Here is a 21,126-nt window from a genome sequence, read left to right as displayed (position 1 = left end):
GTGTGGACGTTACCACGTTCCTTCTGAACAAAACTTTCTTACGTCAATTCAATGGATATAACCTAACACGACGCGAGTTTTTGCAAAGTTGCAAATAAAATGTGATTTTATTTCGATCTTTACAAATTCAAATGGCTCATTAATAACGTGTTTTGTTCAACGTGACGTGTTTGTGTGCCAATGATGTGAATTTTATAGTGCATTGTGTAAAAAAAAACAAATATGAGTATCCAAAAGTGCCTTTTGGATAACTCTAGCAGGATGATAAAAGCGATGTCTACGGCCAAATCTAATAACAATGAAGTTAAAACGGTAAGTAATTATTAAAGTTGGTTTGTGTTTGAATTACATTTGTATAGCGTAAACTTTATAGGTTATCTTTCCCTTCGCTGCAGAGGTTAATAGCACGTAAAGCTATTATTGGTTATAATTGACGGTTAAAGTGAACAGCATTGGGTATAAATTCAGTAATATATTGACGTTAGCGATATGGGTATGTGTGCGCATGTATTTTGATGCAATTCAGTGAATTTAAGCATGCGTATAATACGGATATTACGTTGTTTTGACGTTGCTACAGAGCGAAGCGGTTAACTCGAACGCATTACATTTTTGTTACGGTAAACTGTGAAGTATGTACTAATTAGTTTTCTTTTGCCTTCTCGAATTGTACTTAAAGAACGAGGAATTTTTGCTACAACTTTATTCCAATAATTCATTAAGAATTTCTCATCTAAATGCCTTATAACTATTTTTAAATGTTAATTTGAGTATTTGTTGTATTTGTTGTCCATAATTTGCGGCGTAATATATAAAATTCTCGTGTCGCGGTGTTTGTGGTTAAACGCCTCCGAAACGGCTTGGCCGATTCACATGAAATTTTGTGAGCATATTGAGTAGGTCTGAGAATCGGCCAACATCTATTTTTCATTTTGTTTTTTTTTAACTGCGCGCGGACGGTGACAGCTAGTAATTAATAATTGTTATCATAAAAATGCAGAATACGTATTATTAAACAAATTATTTAAATTAATTCAATGAATTAAGAATTATCAATATTGTTAGACGCTGAATACAAAAAAGAAAAGAAAACAATCTCTAAATTAATACATATTAACAAAAATGGCAACTGTGAAGTCACAATTACTAAGGTATTTATTAAACCTAGAAATAAAGTAGAATTACCAAGTGAAGGCCATAATATATAACTCTATTCATTTTTTATAAAAAATCTATAAATAAAATCACGAGGCGATCTAAGGGCCAACATATACAGATTGCTAGAAATAGGCAGCAGTTGTTCACCGTACACGGACCCCAGTTTGCTGTCGATGTTACAAAACGCTGACTAATTAATTATCATTCAATAATGCTGATATCTGATATATCTTTTAATTAAACAAGACTTACATAATATCAAATATCTTTAACATACACAATGGATTATAACAATCAATATTTTGACGTTATCTACGTCAATTATATGGCATTATTATGGGTAAGAGCATTATGTGGCCAAAAGTATATTATTATTATCATTAATTCTGTACTGTTGATTGTTTATCTATATATATAAAAGAAAGTCGTGTTAGTTACACTATTTATAACTCAAGATCGATCGAACTGATTTAGCTGAAAATTGATGGGGAGGTAGCTTAGAACTTGATGGACATAGGAACTTTTTTATCTTGTGTGCATTTTTTTTTCCGCGCGTATGAAGTCGCGGGTAAAAGCTAGTTTAAAATAAACATAAGTATCCAGAATATGGATACAATAATTATATCAATGTTTTAGTAACACATATTTATTTTTAGTTTTTAAGGTTAGGTTATACTATTACAATTTTTTTTTGCATGACAACGCTGAATACACCAGAACTTAAGGCTCTTCGTACACTTGGTACACTCTGTGTAGGGCGCGTGCGCTACGCGATACTCGCGATAAAAGTATTTTAGTTTCGAAGATTTACATTTCCTTGTGTACGAAGAGCTTTCTTATTGTTGCTGATGTTTCTTTATCTAACTTCTGTTATTGAAAAAGGAAGTTATTACTATAATAGTGTTGAATTTGTGCGCAATCCGAGTTTAAACGTTTTAGACGCCATTACAGTTTTAATAGATCAATTGACGCTGTCTTGATGCAAGCATATCAATGTATTCTTAATGTATATATGTATATTATGTACGTGATAGACACGTGCAATGTGCAATAAACTATATGATATAGTATTATTAGGTTAATAATTATAGCTTTAGCTTATCATGTCGTGAACATAACATAAAAATAATATGTATTATCATAAGCCAACATGTATGGTATTTTTTTAAAACATAAGTTTAACTTTAAAATGATGGTTTGACTACCGAAATATCTGTACGACAACAAGTTACTCTCATAGTTTGTGAAAAATACACCATGTGATAACTGAGGGTCTAGCACGAAAATTTGCGAGTAAATATTCAAAGTTTTTTGTAACGTTATTAACGCAATTTTTTTTTAGATTTGTACAGCGCCCCTATCGTAAAGTACAACGACAAACTTCATAAGAAAAAATTATATTTATTGTCGATGACTTTACGAAAACGATATCGCAAATATTCGTGATAAACCCCTTATGTATCGAAATATCAGAAATAGTATCGAATATTGTGTCGACAAAGCAAATTCGGTGAATATGAATTCAAGGAGAAATCGATCTCTGTTAAAATTTACAGTCGAATTCGTACGTTTCATTTTTTGAACAAAAGTTCAGCTTGATGGGGAAAAGTGGATAGATTGTATCAATTTAAAAAGTTTTTGAAGTGAAAATTCCTTTAGCATCTTTTGCCAATTTATTCTAATTTTTTACATTTAAAACACTATTTTCCTTTGTGGGTATAATTTTGTGAATCTTTAATTGTACTTAATAACATTAAACATAAATAATAAGTTTTATCTTACTAATCTAACTAAAATTAGAAATGCGAATGTTTAGATGGATGTTTGTTTGAAGGTATCTTAAGAACGCCTCAACGGATCTGTACGAAATTTGGTATAGATGTAGAACATAGTCTGGAAGAACACATAGGTTACTAGTTATTTTTTTTATTTCCGTGCAGACGGAATCGCTGGCGACAGTTAGTATCAAATATTGTTAATGTTATGCAAACCAACTGAAAGAAATCGAAACTCTCAAATAACTAAAACTGCTATAGTTGTGTTAAAAATTCTCCAGAGGGCGTATAGTATAGTATATAGTTATTGATAAAAGATAAAAAGTTATCAATTTTTGTCTTATTTCTTAGAAAATAAAAGTAAAGTTTTAATGGTCATACTGCACAGATAAAATAACACAACTAGAGGCTACTGAATCATTGAATTGTAGTATAAACTATTTCCCACTAAGTAATAAATCTGGTTCTTATTGTCGGTAGTAAATACAAGGATCAGTTGCCATTGCCTTTTGTTATTCTAGCCAATAGAATATAGACCTTAAAACTATAGACGTAGAGATATCATTAGAAGTATGTTGTATGTAATTAGGATAGAGTGTTAATGCGTTTCGGCTTACATTGACCGTAAGTTAGGACTTTTGGGTTATTTTGAATTGCTTTAGTCTGTGGCAAATGTATCAATGGAATTGTTAAACTTAAGGTATTTTTTGGGACAGACAAAAAGAGCGACGTTATTTTGAGGTCTATTGGTATTTGGGTAACGGTATTTTTTTATACAAAGAGAATGCAGACATTTATAATGTCAGAGAAGAATTAAAAAGAAGGAAGAAGTTTCTTACATGTTTATTTTCTTACGGGATTACAAAAACTTATTAGCCTATGTGTTCTCCCATATAGTGTTCTACATCTTTACCAAATTTCATTTAGATCCATACAGCTGTTCTCGAGACACCTAGTTATCAATATTCAAAGTCTAAATAAACAAAATAATTTTAAAAAATGTTTTAAGTCAAATAAAAAGGTTTACTACAATATTAATTAGAGTTTACAATGATGTCAGAAATCTAATATCTATTTAGGTAGAAAATGTCTTGTAAAAACTCAAAATTTTACAAGGCAAGTAGGAATAGCTTCTCTAACCTCGATTTTCCTGTTATCATGACGTTAATTGATGGCATGACGTTATTGTTTGAGCGACAGGTTACGAACCAAATTGGTCTTCTTAAACAAACGAAATACTGCTAATAATTTTTAGAACATGTCAATCTTTAAATGAAAAATAACATTTTGATTCAGCAACTTACAGCAACAGTTTATGTCATTCGATCCTTACAGTATACATCAAATTTATGTCCGTGTATGAGATGTCCTTAATGATAGATAGGTGTGCTTGAGTCCTTACTCCAAAGCGATCTCTTTAAAGACGCGTGACCTGTCTATTGGATTTAAGGCTTGGAGAGTGAGGTATCATTCTCTTTGTTTGTCTTTCAGCAGCATCATAATAAGAGGGACCTTATGGTTTCTTCTATTGCTTGTTGATGATGTTTACCTCTTCTTCTCACTAGGTCCTTCAAGATGAGCACGACCTTCAGTAGTAAAGACCGCGAAGAAGATTCAGAATTGCTTGTTACCTATCGAAGGCATTGGGACTTGTTTTACATTAGACTCTCTCGATCTCTAAATTAGATGTTAAATGTTTTTCGTAAGCAAATTAAGTAATAATTGGTCCAGTAATTAAGATATTGTGGCCATTATACATAAACACATTCGATTTGCGTGACAATGGAATTGAAACTAATCCAAACAAGGATTTGAAATTAAAACTTTGTTCAGATCGTTGGTCCAAAAGCAAATATAAAAGCAATTATATAGAACTTGGGAACTTTTAACTAGTTTTTTAAGAGATTTATATGTACTTGTGATGAATAAATACGGTTCTTTGATCAAAGGTATAAAGGCGTGAATTTTTGGACGAATATTCGATATTTCGGTATTTTAGACGTTCCTATAGTAAAGTTGTTTGCATAAAAGGTACTTAATTACTATGTAATGAAGTCAGATGTGATTTTCGAATTGTTTGTGACATTCTTTATATGAAGGGCAACAACGATGTTCAATGTTAAGACTATATTGGAATTTTACCTTGAATTGTGAGGGCCACTTGGTCAGGTTTCTATTTCTGTCTGTATGTATAAAATTTGACAATGTGTAATTTAACTTATATAGGACCGGCTAAAACACTCACGTATATATATTCTGTGTCGGCACCGAAAGAGCGACGGGCTGCGTCCGCGAAATAATACCAGTCCCACTCACCCTGATGAAGGGCCCCCGGCCCCGAGACGGAACCGCCTAGTTCGAGCCCGTCGGGCTATTGATAATGTATCACAAAAGTTTGAATAATTTAATGTGTAATTTGTTTCAATGTGTAATTCTTAGAAGTCAATTAAGACCAAATATCGAATTAATTCTTCATAACATTAGCACAAGTTAGGAGTAAAAAAAATAATAATAATAAGGAACATTTTATTTTTCAAGTTTCCCCGTAATACCTTCATCTTTGTGAAAGGGGTTTATTTATCAACATCACAATGAAATCTGAAATGTGTTTAATCAGAGTCTTTTGTCCATTAGTTGTTAACTGTGAGATTCACGGTGAAGTAAAGAGTGGCCTCGGGGCTTTGCACTTTGGACTCTATTGTTTTACGTATACAGTTTTAAATGCAATGTTTAACTTTGACACGTGCCTCGGCCATAATCTTTCGCTGTGTTCGAGAGTAATTGAGCGTGGCCCGCCAACCCGCCATCACCACTCGGCTGCCTCTAAACAACCAGTGAAATAATTTTCTCTCATGCGACGCTTTCTTCCCGAGGTCGTAGTTATTCTGATGTTTTTGCTATATTAACTAGATTGTCTTTTAAAAGGGTGGAGACAAGAATGATCGCTATTACGATTAAGGATACGGTCTACAATTTGCTACCAACAATTTTCTTAAGGTGGGTATAGACTAGAGCATTTACTTGTAACAGTACAACGAGCCGCACTATGATATGTTCTAGTGTATATCTACCTTTATTATCAGCCACAATGGTGTAGCTGAATAAATAACTAGTTATAAATATCACTATAAAAAGACGTGGGAAAATGAACAAATGCCCTAACGTACTTGTGACTCAGAAATGTTTATATTAAAATGCAATTACAGCACGACTTAATAATGTCCTATAAACTAATAAAGTTAATAAGACTAATTAAAAAATATATCCCGATCGATCGGACATACTATAAAACAAACAAACGATAATAGATTAGCGTCGTCATACAAACTTTAAACTACTACTAATAAGTATCAATTCCCAAACATTAGTCGAGGCTATATATACTAGTAGGTAAGACTAAACGTCATAAATCATAGCCAGATTTCCCGGCCAGGTGCTACCGATCAATTAATAATTCCAGTTGATTGGACGCTATCCATTAAATGTTATTGCTTAATATCTTTTAATATTCACTCGACTATTAATATTATTAATTATTCATAATAGCCTTTTGCTAAATTTATATTCAAAAGTTGCGTTAAGCTTGCATAAATTGGAGAAGTTGGAACAAGACGAGATACCAATATTATGGATATAAAGAGGGCCTAGCACGAACATTTGCGAGAAAGTATTCCTGACGTCTTCAACAAAATTTGTTTTAGATTTGCGTAGTACCACTATCGGGCGTAAGCACAACGACAAATCTTATACAAATTTTGACATATTAGTCTATGACGTAATGAAAAAGCATATCGCAATTATTCGTGATAGGCCTTCAGTCATTAGCATGCATTTCTTTTGTGAGTGGACGCATTTACTCCTTTTTTCCTTTAAAAATTATAACGTATTTATTAAAGTTGTCATATTTCTTGTTATAAATATATTAATATGAACTAACAATACCATTTTGAAACTTGGTTATTAACCCTACAGTATGTGTTATCTATCGTGAAATTCCTCTACCGAAATACTTTCTTGTTTTAAAATATATCGTTATCTTTATTTTTACAAAGGGTATGAGAAGGATGGCAATATGTTTTATGCAAGTGTGTCGAGAGGAAAGCATCGGTATGAGTGTAAATATGACGTTCTAATTCGTTGTTGCCTATAATTTGGAAAAGAGAAGTTACCAAAATATATTCAGACCTCAGCCTATGTAATATCGTGATAGCATTCTATTAATATTAAACAGTGCTATTAATGACATTTCTAGGTATAATTTTAAATGAATTATTGTTAAAACTCCATCGCATTGCGATACTGCACGACATGGGTACGTGTCCGCACGCTATCACTTCTCCTGGGGAAGTTTTAACCTTGACAAATGCTGTAATAGTTAAATAATATTTGTTATTAAAAAGTAATGCTTTTTATTTACAAACCAATAGTAACAGCAATGGTGCAGTTTGACAAACTAGTCTGGCCCGGTAAGAGCGCATTTAGCTCGGTTAGTTATGTCTGAAAATATTACTTACTCAAGCCATGACAACGTTCAATAAAGTCTGCTACTTTTTAACATTGATAGGGGTTACTATCTGCTGTTGTACTTTAGTTTCATATTTGCCTATGGGACCAAATGAGTTTGTCGCACTATGATGTTCTTTAAATCGTGCGTATTTCGATTTTATTACGGACTACCATGGATTGAATAGTATTAATACTTTACCAATCTTTTGTTTTGTTCCGAATGTCAATTAAGTATGTTTTGGAACCAGCAGTCGGCGAGCTGCTTTGAAAAACAATCCGACTGTGTGCTTATACCAAAAATTAGGGCTGTAACGAAAATTTCACCGAACTAATTGACAATTAAATGTAAAGACATACAATTTTAATTAAATTCAATTAAAAATCAATAAATATGGTTTGAACGGGCTTACTACCTTCTGTCACATGAATAGCTTGCGCGTTTTTGTTTTGTTAAAGTTGTTAAATTTTTAATTTGTTGTAGAACTTTAGCTAAGCTTTAACTGCTATTGTAAAGTTGATTTGGGAATTTATATAACTTCTTCGTGATTAATTAATTATTTACTTTAAAGTAATAATGAGTAACAACCCTATGTAAGTTTATACAGGTGTGTAGGGACAGGTGGGCGCAGCACGCGCTGTTTATGCTGCCGTGGGTGGCCACGATACTGTATCTCTGTTCCACGTACTATATCTGTATCAACAACGCGGTACGACTGTGTAGAACTCAGTATGTTATATTTGATGATATATAGATTAAGTTCTTCCTCACGGGCGATTTTTTAACGGCAGTTCTTGATATATATTCTGAAAGAACTAACTAAGATAACAGCGTTAATCTTACCGGGCCAAATAAGTTTGTCGAACCATAAATTGTATTAACTTCATGAAGTATGATAGAGCTTTATCGTAGATAATTTATTACGACTCTCTGGGTATTTCTGTCTCAGTGATCAAAGTCAAACAATGGTGTAAAGTTCCGTTTAATGTCGAACATAATAGGGTGTCTGCGTCTGCTTATCTGCGGGATTCGACATTAATGGGACCTTTGATCGGCACATTAGCTAAGTATAGCTTACTGCAAAAACTTTATATCAAAACTTATAATTTGATAGCTCTGTATTGTCTCTTTTTGGATCAAAAAGTGCTAAGTTATGTTTTTGGTTTGTTCTAGTTAGTTTTATTGGTGCTTTCGACTAGTAATAAATATACTAAATACCATGATATAAATCTACGTAAGTGACCTAAAAACGTCAACGTTATTCAACATCAATCAACGTCACTTATAAAAAAATCTTAATGGATTTTATTTATTCGACATTTGTTTGGAATATGTTAACTAAGATATGTCCTGATATCTAGACATATTAATAAAATTGGAAGAAAATTGTTCCGGGTAATTTACGGAGAGGTTGGTCTAATTTTGACGGGAAGGTAGCTGATGCATGCGGGCATATTATAGGCTACTTTGTTTTTTAATTCTGCGCTGACCAAGTCTCGGGCGACCGTTAGTTATTATATAAAAATTACACACAAATCTACTTTACATTACGAACTCGAAATCGATACAGAAGACTTCCGTTTCCTATCAATTCCTCCTCGTCTTAATATAATGCTAGAAAACATTTTTAAATCTGATTTGCGTTTGAAAAGTTCATTAAATGTGTACTCGTTTGTTTCCTTCTTTCAAAATATTGATAAATTTTTATACTTCTATTTTAATTACTGTTTATTTCTTTATGTATTTAATTTGTTTATTTTCAACAGGGCGTGCAAAGTGGTCTCAAAAAAGTGGGGCTGGCGATGCTGTCCTTGTCAATACCAGTCGATGACAAAAAGAAAGTCAGTAGCTCGTGTTGAGCATGGTCTGCATCATTCCCATCATCATCATCATCATAATTCGTGATTATTTTCATTGTTTATATTCCAAATACCCATGCGTGTTAATCAAGCATGCGTCACATATACCCTAAATTCGTAACGACGTGATAAAAATTAAGAAATATCCAAATTTCTACGCTATCGTTTCGCATTTGCCGTGATGTGTCGCATGCATTGATAACCAACCTTACGATAGTGTGATTTCTTTGGTGCGTTTTTCCCCATTTCGTTTTAGTTTCCCTAAAAGAGCCGTAATCGATGTTTGTAAGAAATGCAAGCATGCTTTTATCCCCCTATTTGTGAACTGTGTTTATTAAAAGAAATCGTTTTTGATTCTTGATGTTATTTTAGTGGGAAAGTAGCGTGTTGCCTTGGGTGTGATTTTAAAATTTATTTGTGTTAATTTTTTTTCATATTCAATTTCTAACATGGAAGATTTTAATGTTTTATGTTTTATTTTTTGTAGGAAAAATTAATGGAATTTGCCAGATTTTAGAGAGACTTTAAAGCACTAGGAGTAATAAACATTTTAAAGGAGGTTTTATTTCTTGATATTTTTCACGAAAAAGTTTCAAACCCCGATAAGAACTTATAGCTGATGAATATAATAATAATTATGAGGTGATAGATTTATTTGTTTAATTATTAAACCCTTACCTCTTTTTAGATTGACACTATAAAAAATGCCAACCAATTCTCCTAAAACGTGCTTTCCTGTTGAAAGGTTAATTTCAAATAAAAATATTTTAATAACGCAGTTTAAAAGGTACGTTTTGTATAAACGTAACAAAGATAAATGATTTTTTTTCTCAAATATTTTAAAGATTTTTTTTATCCTTTAAGTACCAATAAAATTTATTTCAAACATCTCGTTGAAAACTCGCTTCTATTATAAAGCAATGTGTTTGAAAGTTTATTATTAGGTAGTTAGAATATCGGAAGCACGTATTCGGTTTTAGGGAGTTAATTTACGTTATTGAGATTTACGAATATTTTTGACGTTGGGTGAAATTATTGCCAGTTGTCATATATTTCTTTATATCGAGCCAACGCAATTAATAACAAGACTTAATTGGTTTTCACATTCGTGTTAGGCCTTTCGTACACTTAAATCTTCGCTCGGTGATTTTATTCGCTAAGCTTATATAAAACAATGTCATATAGGTTCGTACATACCGCGCGTTGCCGACATTTCTATCTGTCATCGCCAACGACAGTCGCTCGCAACTTGTTTGTCAAGATCGTCGTCAGAAAAGTTGCGGATGTTTTCAAGATGGCGGAACAAATCTATATAGTTGAAATGTAGTCGCTATGCCTTTACTGAGCGAATAGAGGACTAGCGTCGATGATTCAACGTTGTGTGTAGGGAGCGCGCGCAACGCGATTCCAGACGCAACCATACAATATTAATTAGACGATGAACATTTCCTTGTGTGTCAAGGGCCTTACTTTTATATTGACGAGTTTGTAATTTGAAGGAGAATAATAATTAATTTTAATTTCTTATTAGAACTGCACCATCACATATTCAAGCACTTTAATCTACGGATTATAATATAAGTGATTTTAAACTGTTTTATATGTTTATATTTAAAAAAAGCTGGAAAGATTAAAAAAACACTCGGGGAAAAAACTACTTCTGTAAATCGGAGTTTTAGAAATTTTTTTTATTTTTTTTAGGGACATGTCGCCCTTGGTTTCTGAGACCACAAACCTAGTTTAAAACATAATATTGTTATCTTTTTTGTCAAAGATAATTACAGGGATGACGATGTTTTATCCAGAGACTGGTCTCAGAAACCAACGGTTAGTCCCATAGCGAACTATTACAAAATAATCACACCTAAAAGTACAACATAATTTAAAAAAAAAAAACAAAAAACAACAGAACGTAGGTTACCACTTTATTACATTTACCATATATCATCCATCCATCATTATCCATATATGAAATGTGGCATGACGATTCGTGTACCCGATGTCCATTGTGTTGGCCACGGCATGTTTGTTTGGAAAACATTGTACAATTATGTCGGTGTTTAAACAATTATGGGAATGTTTTATAATTGATAAGTGTTTATAATATAATATGCAAATAGCAAGATGCGAAAGAGGTACCAGAATCAAAATAGGTTTTTAATAATAATAAAAGCCTACTTCATAGTGTTTGTTTTCATGTACAGTTCATTTTATGTTGGATTTAAATTTTTTTTGTTAATAAAAACTCCTTAAAAGTACATCATCACCATCAGCTCACTATATGTCCCCACTGGGGGGCTCGAAGCCTACCCCAAGTTAGGGGTGACTAGGCCATAGTCAACCACGCTGGCCTAGTGCGGGTTGGTTGACACACATATCATTGAATTTCTTCTCAGATATGTGCATCACGATGTGTTCCTTCATCGTAATAAAAAGTACAACAAACATTTAATAAACTTATTTAATTTATCAATAACACAGTAATTAGAATCTTTATTTTAATGTTTCAATATAACTAGTCAATATAAAATTCTCTATAAATCACGAATAGTTCTAACATTGTTGGCTTCCATTTGTGCCGGCCGTGAGGTGCCCTACGCTAATTAAATTTGACACAAGCCATTAATGGATCAATTTAACATATCCGTGATAAATGGATACTTTTGATTCAAATACACTGATATTTAAATACAATATTACGATTATGTTTGTAAGTAAATTGTGTATAAGTTTTGATATTTTAGTGTAAAACAAAGTACCAGTTTATATTGAGTCCTGGTTCTAATAATTTGTCTAATCCAGTGATTTCTAAAGTAGTTTACTTGAACCCTCTAGGGCAGGGATGGCAGACCTATGGCACGCAAGCAATTTGTTCGCCCGTCACTGACGCATGTAACTGATTTAGAAATTCATTATGTACTACGATAAAAATTGTAAAGTTATAATATGAAGAGCGAACGCGAGTGATTGAGAGATAATTATTTCATAAGACTAGACTAAAAATTCTTTAAACTGTTCTTTAGAAAAATGGCATGTTAATTCTTAATAGTTCTCCACCCCAGCTCAAGGGTACTGTTCTGCAGGGGTGTACATTGGCGGGACGGGAGGATCATGACATTCAAATTGAAGAGATACATCAGCAGATGGTTTTTTGAACAATGAAAATTTTTAAAGTGGTTTACGAGAAAAAAGGTTGGGAATCTCTGGTATACTCGTAGTTTGTGATCATTTCCTAAATAAGTAACTCGTAAAATATGTTAATGATTCTATTGTTACTATTATAATATATAAGTTTTATGGTTTTCGTTTTTGGCTTAAATATTCGGCAGCAAGAATATGTAGTACCAATGATATGAAATTACTCATTCCGGTTCAAAACTCGTTCAATTTTCGTTTCCATTTTAGCTAACAACGTTGACATTGTAACAAGGTTTCGGCTATCTCGTTACTGGGACGCTTCTCTCACGTAAACTTAGACCTACTACAATAATTACACTGCGTACGTGATTTCATCAAGTCTACCAACATGTGGTTACTTTTAAATTCTAGACTTCCCTTTGCGAAAAGGCAAAGGCACGTTAAAATTATATTAAATAAACAATAACATCTTTTGTTTTTGTTTTTTTTTTTGGTTTTAGACTAATATTAAAAAACTATTTGGATATTTACTTTCGAAACGCAGTTGTGTTTATGTAAGTATTTGAAACTAAAGCAACATTAATTAAGCGATGAGTCGAAATAAAAAGTTATTATAACATTTTTTTACAAAGTAAATGCGCTGTGTATTAAAAAAAATGCATACTTTATTTCATTTTACCACATTTCTAGCTATTATTATGTTAAACGTGGAAGTAACTCTCAAAGTGGCCCTCTTAGCTTGGCAATAAAATTCCGTATCCGGGCCATGGACGCTTCAGAATTATTGAAACGAGGAACCGGGAACTGACTAACAAAGGGAACGCTTTTGAATAGAATTAAAAAAAACTTCCTGCTTTATAAAGCGTAAGAAAATATTTCATATAAGTCATAACCATAATAAGAAAAACCATTAGAAAATTTAAGTATAATATGAGGACATATTTAGTAAGATTTTTTTTTGTTATTTTTAATTATGATTTTCAATAAATAAATAAAGAGATTAGCACCCTAAAATCCCTGATCGTCATGTTAGGGGAAGGAGAGGGGGCCGTAGTGCCACCAAAAAAATGAGGTCATAAGCCTACTTTCCTTTAGATAGTTTTTCATTTATTCAACAGAAGCGCAATGGACCTAGCACGAATAGTTGTGACAATAGCCTTCGTATCGTCATTGTTAATTATGTCAAAATTAGTATGAGATTTTTGGATTGAGGAAAGTGGAGACTATGCTCTACATCTATGTCAAATTTCATCGAGATCCGTTGAACCGTTTTGCAGATACCTTCAAACAAACATCCACCAACATTCACATCTATCTATATATATAAAAGAAAGTCGTGTTAGTTACACTATTTATAACTCAAGATCGGCTGAATCGATTTGACTGAAAATTGGTGGGCAGGTAGCTTAGAACCAGGAAACGGACATAGGATAATTTTTACCCCGTTTTCTATTTTTTATTCCGCGCGGATGGAGTCGCGGGTAAAAGCTAGTTTACAATATAAGTAAGATTTAACAACAGAGGAAACTTATTGCAATTGTTAAAACAACTGAGAACCAGCGGAAAACTTTAGTTCATAATATGTCTGGTCTTTATATATATTAAATGTCTTTGGTTATTGCTTGGACATTATCTATATATAAATTAAATTTAAATCCTGTTATTAGTAATATAACACCAGTACGAAGTCCAAAGCCTGGGAACTATGAATATCGTATAACGTATACTTAGGCAGATTAAAAGAAGACTAGGTATAATAAAACTGTTCCATAAAGAGTGAATAGTCAGCGTTTAATGTTATAATACAAAGTAAGTAATGCTCAGCGGGGTTAACTCTCGTATTGTCAGTCAGGTGTGGCTATAAAGTAAGCGGTTAGAAATGGTTATTTATTTTTTATAATTTTTATTGCTTGACTAAAAATGGGCAGTGTTATTAATAAGGAAGTAATGTTTTCCCGTCTAACATTGGTTATGTGTTCCCAGGGTATATATGTATGGGTATGCATATTATGTCTATTTCAAAGTCTGTAGCCTGAACAACTAAATTTTCACTGGTGATCCAGATATCATTCGATTTTGCAGTGTTAGTAATTCAGTCTGCCGGAAAATTAATATTTTTTTAATTGACAACTAGAATCTCCATGTTGTATAATTTCTAAAAAAAAAAAAGTTTGTTTTGTGGCCACAAACATCAGCTTAGCAACAGTTTCAACTTAGGTATGACAACTGACGCACAGACACTCGATGCCTTAGCAACTACTATGCTTAGATAATATGTTACTTAGGCCCTTCGTACACTAGATACTTGTGTCGCGTTGCTCATCCTCCGTACACACGATGTTGAACCGTCGACGCGATTTATCTATTCAGTCAGTACAGGCTTAGCGACTACACGGCTGACGTGTATTTACAAAATCTCAACTGTATATAGATTTAGTCTGCATCTTGAAAATAGCGAGCGATTCACACGACAATTTTGATAAACTAGTTTCGACGATGATAGAAATGTCAATGATGCGTGCTTGTGTACAAACCACTATAGAATTTACATCATGTGTACAAAGGACCTTATACCTGTAGGGTGGTCGACTAATCGTTGGTTTCTGAGACCAAAATTCTTGTATAAAACATATTATCTGTTTTGTCAAACAGAATAAGTGGTATGACGATACGTTTTATACAGTTATTTTGGTTGCCGAAACCAACGGTAAGTCACCACGTACGCCGCCTAGCAGCAAACGTACAAACTATTACGTTCGGTACACATTCGTGACAAATACAAATTATTGTTTATTGCTCATAATATAATTTTACTTTGTAAAACTTTATGTTGAATCATGTGACATTTTAACCTTGTATGGTAAAATAAAAGATGCTAATAACTATAGCGAAATGGAAAGTCAACAGTTAGGAATTAATGCTATCCATTGTAGAATTAACTCTCTTTATTCTAACCAAAGATTAAAATTACAAACACTGAAGTTTAAGAATTCAAAGTAAAAGAAGATTATATTGGACATACCATAAGTGTAAATGAATAAAATAAAAATAATTCTTGCATTCCTCTGTTTTATGGGTTTAAGAGCATGTTTACTTAGTAACTAATGCTTTATATAAAACGAAAGAAGTTCATAAAAATCTTTATAAAGTGAACATAACATATTGCAATCTTTTATGTCAAGTACTAAACTCAGAACTGACAAAAATAACGATTCGAAGGACCAATTACTGGCTCTTTTTAACAATACTTTGTTAGCGTTCACAAGGATCCTTGGAAAAGTTTTGCCTCGTTGCTTTGACAAGTAATTCTTGGAACCCTTAGGCAAGTGTTGGAAACTTGTCTATTTAAGTCGATTCTGAATATATTCGTATAGAATGAGATATAGTCAATTAAGTAATTAACTCAATTAAAAATGGTATTAAGTTTGTTCTTATTCTTTCAATGAGTTATTTTAAATAGTCGTTAAAGAGGCCCTTAGTGTTTATTTAATATCAGAAATGTCACTAAATAGCTAGTTATGTAGCAAATGAGTGTGTTGGTAACAACTATTAACTACCTTACATTTTTATTACTTAATATCGTAAAATAAATAGCTATACGTTTTCTTTTAGTTCAGTACTTTTCAATTACTTAATTTTGAAGAATGTTTCTTTTTAGTATTTGCAGTACATTCGTTTGAAAATACGAATACTAAGTCTCTAAAACTTGGCTTAAAGCGAATACATCCATGTTTGCAAACAGCAGCGTTGTTGAGTTAAGAGACGAGTCGGTATTTACCTAAGTGGTAAGGAATGTAAATTATTGATAGTAGCAACCTTAAATGTAACAGCTACTGTATTTGAATTGACTGTAGAAGAAATTAACTAATTTTAATAATGTAGTAGGGTTGGCGACAGGTAGGCGGCCGGCTATAAAAAGTTAAGTCAAAACTTTAAGGTTTTTAAAACCTTGTGCGCCGACCTTACGTGAGTGGGATAAGTCCAGGAACATGATGATATGTTAAAACATGTTACAGGATGTTACAAATACTAATTTAGGGCAAGCATGATCGTAATAAATCAATCTTTGATAGTTTATTGTTTGACTTGTTTAAATTTTAATGGGAATGACGTGTGGATGTGTTTATTTTAGAGTATAGTGGGGAGGAAGTAAATCAAGATCTCTCAGCAACGTTAAACGTCATGTCAGTTTGCGAAAGACTGATTGACAAGAATATAAATCTACTTATTTATTAATCTTGCATACTCAGAGTATAAATAGAAACACCCACTATAGTCTGCATCGAGATATTTCTTTATTTTAAGCGATGACAAAAGACGTACGGATATCCATGGATATATATTATGGATATCCATGTCCAAGTTATAAGACCATTTAAGTTTTTTGTCTACATGATTGTTAGCAGACAGGTCTTTATAAATAACTAGCTTTTACCCGCGACTCCGTCCGCGCGGAATAAAAAAAGAAAACGGGGTAAAAATTATCCTATGTCTGTTTCCTGGTTCTAAGCTACCTGCCCACCAATTTTCAGTCAAATCGATTCAGCCGTTCTTGAGTTATAAATGGTGTAACTAACACGACTTTCTTTTATATATATAGATACTGAGATTAACAGTTGTATTTTATGTACACTGACCTTTATTTTGAATGCGGCATCGTTGGCGTATCACGTAATGTTTCCTTGAAATGTAGTTTTTCTTTACTGACATAAATTGCCAGTACTGCAACAGAAATGTTATTGTTGCTTCACCTTCTGAACATTTGTCACTGAACGAAGAAATCGCAATCACAACATGTCGAGTATTTATCCCGACTAGTATCAACATTAGCAAATAATACGTCAACTTGTTCAATATTCGTATTTGAACAGTACAGTTGCGAACAAAGTTGCTTGTGCAATTATAATAGAATCATTATATTAAAACGTGAAACGGAAACTTTGTACCTCTTTTTAAGCAAATTGAGCAATGGAATGAACGTGTAATTTTATACAGTTAAAGTTGATGCGGATAAGAAGTGCACGAAGTTATTTTTTTTTAATCGAATTTCGAAGAATGTGTTACCACTAATCAAGTAGAGATATCTAATGACATTAGTGCCTGGTTTACATTATTCCAGTACAGTAAGGACAGTAGCGCTTAAAATAAGCACTGGCTTACAACTGGCATAATGTAAACACTACCTGACGCCAGTGAGTAAAAACAGTCCTTATCAGGCCAGCGCTACTGTCCCACTGTACTGGCATAATGTAAACCAGGCATAATAACTATAAGACAGTCTAGTTGACGAAGAACCCCAGCTTTATTACACATTATTTTCTCTTATAAATAGAAATTAATATTTGTCCCTTATGCATTATTTAACGATTTTTTTTTTTTAGGAGGAAGCCCATAATTATATTTTAAAGAATAAACTAAATACTTTATTAACGTACATCATAAGCTTTTGTTCAGATAGTGTTAAAAATAAAAAAAATATTAAAAAATATTAAATTTATTAGATTTTCGTGCTCGCTTGTACTCCTTGCCGCTCCTGATTACACAAATTGTTTGATTATGAACCTCTTATTTACTCGGGACTTGATAACTTGAGCCCACGTATACTACGATATGAATTTGTTACAGCGGCATGTATAAATTTTTAAACGATTAAGGTTTTTCATCCCGTTTGTTTATCGCTGTTGTTTCAAAATGAAAAGGGTCTGCCATTTCTCTTTGTTGAAAAAGAAAGCAATGACATATTTTAAGGATTTTTACGAGTTACGCTTTGTTACTTATATTTGTATTAAAAATTGTTTAACAAAATTTTCGAGTTTTGAGAAATTCACGAATGATTATCACAAAAGTTTTTTATTTTTTACAACTTTCGAATATTTTTTACCCAATCATTTACACTAGAAGGTGTCACTGCAAAAAAATTGAAGAAAAGGTTAGAAAAAGGTTGTTGATTATGAATTCAAAATGATAAAAATGTAAGTAGATAGATACGATGCGTCGTTTTCAACAAAACACAAAGGTGAAAGAGGTTTAAGTTATTCCTTAAAGCTGGTTCGTACAATACGGTATCTACGAAAGGCACAAAACAGTCTGCTATATTACAACGGCTCTATTGTATGAAATGACTAGGCGCATTGTTTTAGGAACGCTCCTAACAATGGCTCAACGCGAGTGTATTCGGAATATTTTCAATTTAAAAGGTTTTTACGGCATGTTTAGTGATTTATTAACATGTAAAACGATACAACGCTTTAATATAGATGTAGTTGTTACAGAAATGTGTAAATTTGACTAACTTATCGAGAAGACAAAGATAAAGTGTATTTAAAATAATCTTAAAATTTTTATAAATATTTAAAGCATGTACCTTCTTCATAGTGAAAAATACTTCGTATACGTTAATACAAGGTTACGTCGTCTGGTTCTCGGATATATCAACTAGCGGTGAATGAGTAAAATGGTGCGCTCGCACATTTCGTCACCGCTCAAGGATCTAGATCCTTGTGTTCTTAGATTGACTGAATGTCTAAATAAGATGCAATAAAGTTTTTGTTTAAATAATTCAAATAGAGTTAAATATAACCAGTTACAAATATAGCAGTAAAGTTTGTGTTTTTATTCGTGTTGTAAAACAAAGTTGATAAGACAATTTAGATATTTTTATTGATCAGTTTTGGTATTTTTTATTGAATAATTTGACCAATATGACGTCAATGGGGATACCAACAGAAGCTCCTGTACATACAATTTTATATACATCAGCGTATTTGCAGAAGCCAGTTAAAATTACACCGAAAAAGGTAAGCAATCAATTTTACAAATCAAAATTATTTATCGTGACCTCTCTTTGCTCTCTACTCCTTCTAAGTTCAAAACTGATTTAAAAACGGTATTCAACATTATGTAAATAATTTATGTTTGCGGATGCCATTGAACGAATAAAAATAACGACGTTACTTTAAGGCAATTATTAAAGAGCTAGTAAATAGACGTTGACTTGCGATACACAGCTCTGTGCTCTATGCTATGTCCGTTATATTCCATTACGTCAGTATTATTTGTTCCGAGAAAATTATCAAACGATACTAATGTATCGAACAATATGACACTAAATCCATACATATAATAAAATTGGACTGTCTGAATTTAACAACGAAAAGAAACTAAGTCAATTTTCGTACAAATAGGTAATAATGAAAAGTTAATTTTTTTGCCTGTCTGTCGCGTTATGCTAGACCGATTGTCACGGATCTTTGACAGGAAAAAAGTAGTCTATTATATGCACACGTCCATATTATATGCTACTTTTTTATTCAGTGCTGATGAAGTTGCGAGTTACTACGAGTACACTAAATTGCAGCGATATTAGTTCGAGGTTTTTTAAAATAATCACACATTCTTATTACGAAAAAAAAAATACAATAATGGAATCAATATAATGGTACATAAAACATAGTGCATAATAGATATCCTAGCCAATGACCTAATAAAACTGTTTATATATGTTAAGTGTTAGTGCTAATTATAAACAGAGCGGACAACGTAAGACGGGGCAAGGTCGCCTTTCACTGTAGAACAATTCTACTAGTATTTTGCACAAATGCTTGAATTTGTTTAGTAATTCATTGCAAACTTTATAATGAATGGAAGAAGGTTTAAAGTCGATTCATTTCATATGAATATAATTCTATCAATAATTAATGTATCTGGTAAAACGCTCAGAATACAATAATGTATCTTTGAATTAATATTAAGGGTTTACAGTTTCAAGTCTCATTTACGTTAGGTCTTGACAAGTAAAAAAAATCTTATCTATCGAAAACATCTTCAACGAAATAATCAAAAGTGTGGTTGTGGTACTTACTGTGGTTTTCTAAGATCAAAATTTCCGTTTAAAATATATTGTTATCTCTGTTTTGTCAAAGATAATGACAGGGATGACGGTTTTATACAGATATTTTGGTCTCAGAAACCCACAGTCAAACTCCTAGACGTAAATAAAAAATATTTTTCCCAAGTATTTTTGTTGTTGCACTACTACTACGAGTACATATTAATTCGACTCGGTTGAGTTTTTCATTGAAGGAGATAAAAACAGTACACAGACTTGACCAAATGGGGGTGTAGTACGAAAATTGCGAGAAAGTATTCGTAACGTTATCTACAAAATTTGGACTTTACGCGAGGAGCTGTACAAATCTAATACAAATTTTGTCAATGACACTAAGACACCTTTCACTTAAATTTTCGTGCTAAGCCCCTGTTGTATAGCCAATAAAACAGGCACTAAACGTAATAAATCACATCATAGAAAATAAATTCAATCAAGCACGTATCCTTTTAAGTAGCATACTTAAATAAAGAATTCTTAAGCATCTGTTGTATAGATGAAATTGTCTATCGAGAATTCTAAATTACTTTAAGGCATCCAGCGTTCTTAGACAACAGCGCACCGTTTAACGACCTGGAAACTAACTTAAAACGATTAAGCTTCATTGCAGAAAATGTTCTGCATTTCTTGAGACGTGTTATTTAATGGAGCATTAAGTCTACATTATATTTTAACTACAGGACAGTAATGTTTATGTAAATACAGTGCAACCTTAATATAACGTACCTCAATATAACGACTTCCTCGATTTAACAAATTCTTCGTAATCCCCTTGAATTGTCCATAAGAGTCAATATAAAATAT

At 32.4% G+C, this 21,126-nt stretch overlaps 1 protein-coding gene across 9 annotated transcripts in view; it reads left to right on the top strand.

Annotated features, from left to right (window-relative positions):
• The first annotated feature begins 19 nt into the window (after positions 1 to 19).
• The window catches only part of LOC106716726 (transient receptor potential cation channel trpm), a 131,617-nt gene continuing 110,510 nt past the window's right edge, over positions 20 to 21,126 (top strand). For 5 of the 9 annotated variants that reach the window (XM_045681442.1, XM_045681449.1, XM_045681441.1 and 2 more), the window contains exons 1-2: positions 20 to 312; positions 9,204 to 9,278. In XM_045681442.1, coding sequence (XP_045537398.1) covers positions 223 to 312; positions 9,204 to 9,278 — 165 coding nt within the window. In that variant the 5' untranslated portion in view covers positions 20 to 222. Of the gene's footprint in view, positions 313 to 9,203; positions 9,279 to 19,120; positions 19,232 to 21,126 lie in introns of those variants that run through there. The other 4 variants (XM_045681448.1, XM_045681447.1, XM_045681446.1 and 1 more) reach the window with 2 other exon arrangements.

The sequence above is a fragment of the Papilio machaon genome, chromosome 16 (genome assembly GCF_912999745.1).
Source record: "Papilio machaon chromosome 16, ilPapMach1.1, whole genome shotgun sequence".
Lineage (NCBI taxonomy): Eukaryota > Metazoa > Arthropoda > Insecta > Lepidoptera > Papilionidae > Papilio > Papilio machaon.
The sequence above is the reverse complement of the archived record's forward strand: the minus strand, read 5'-3'. Positions and strand labels throughout refer to the sequence as shown.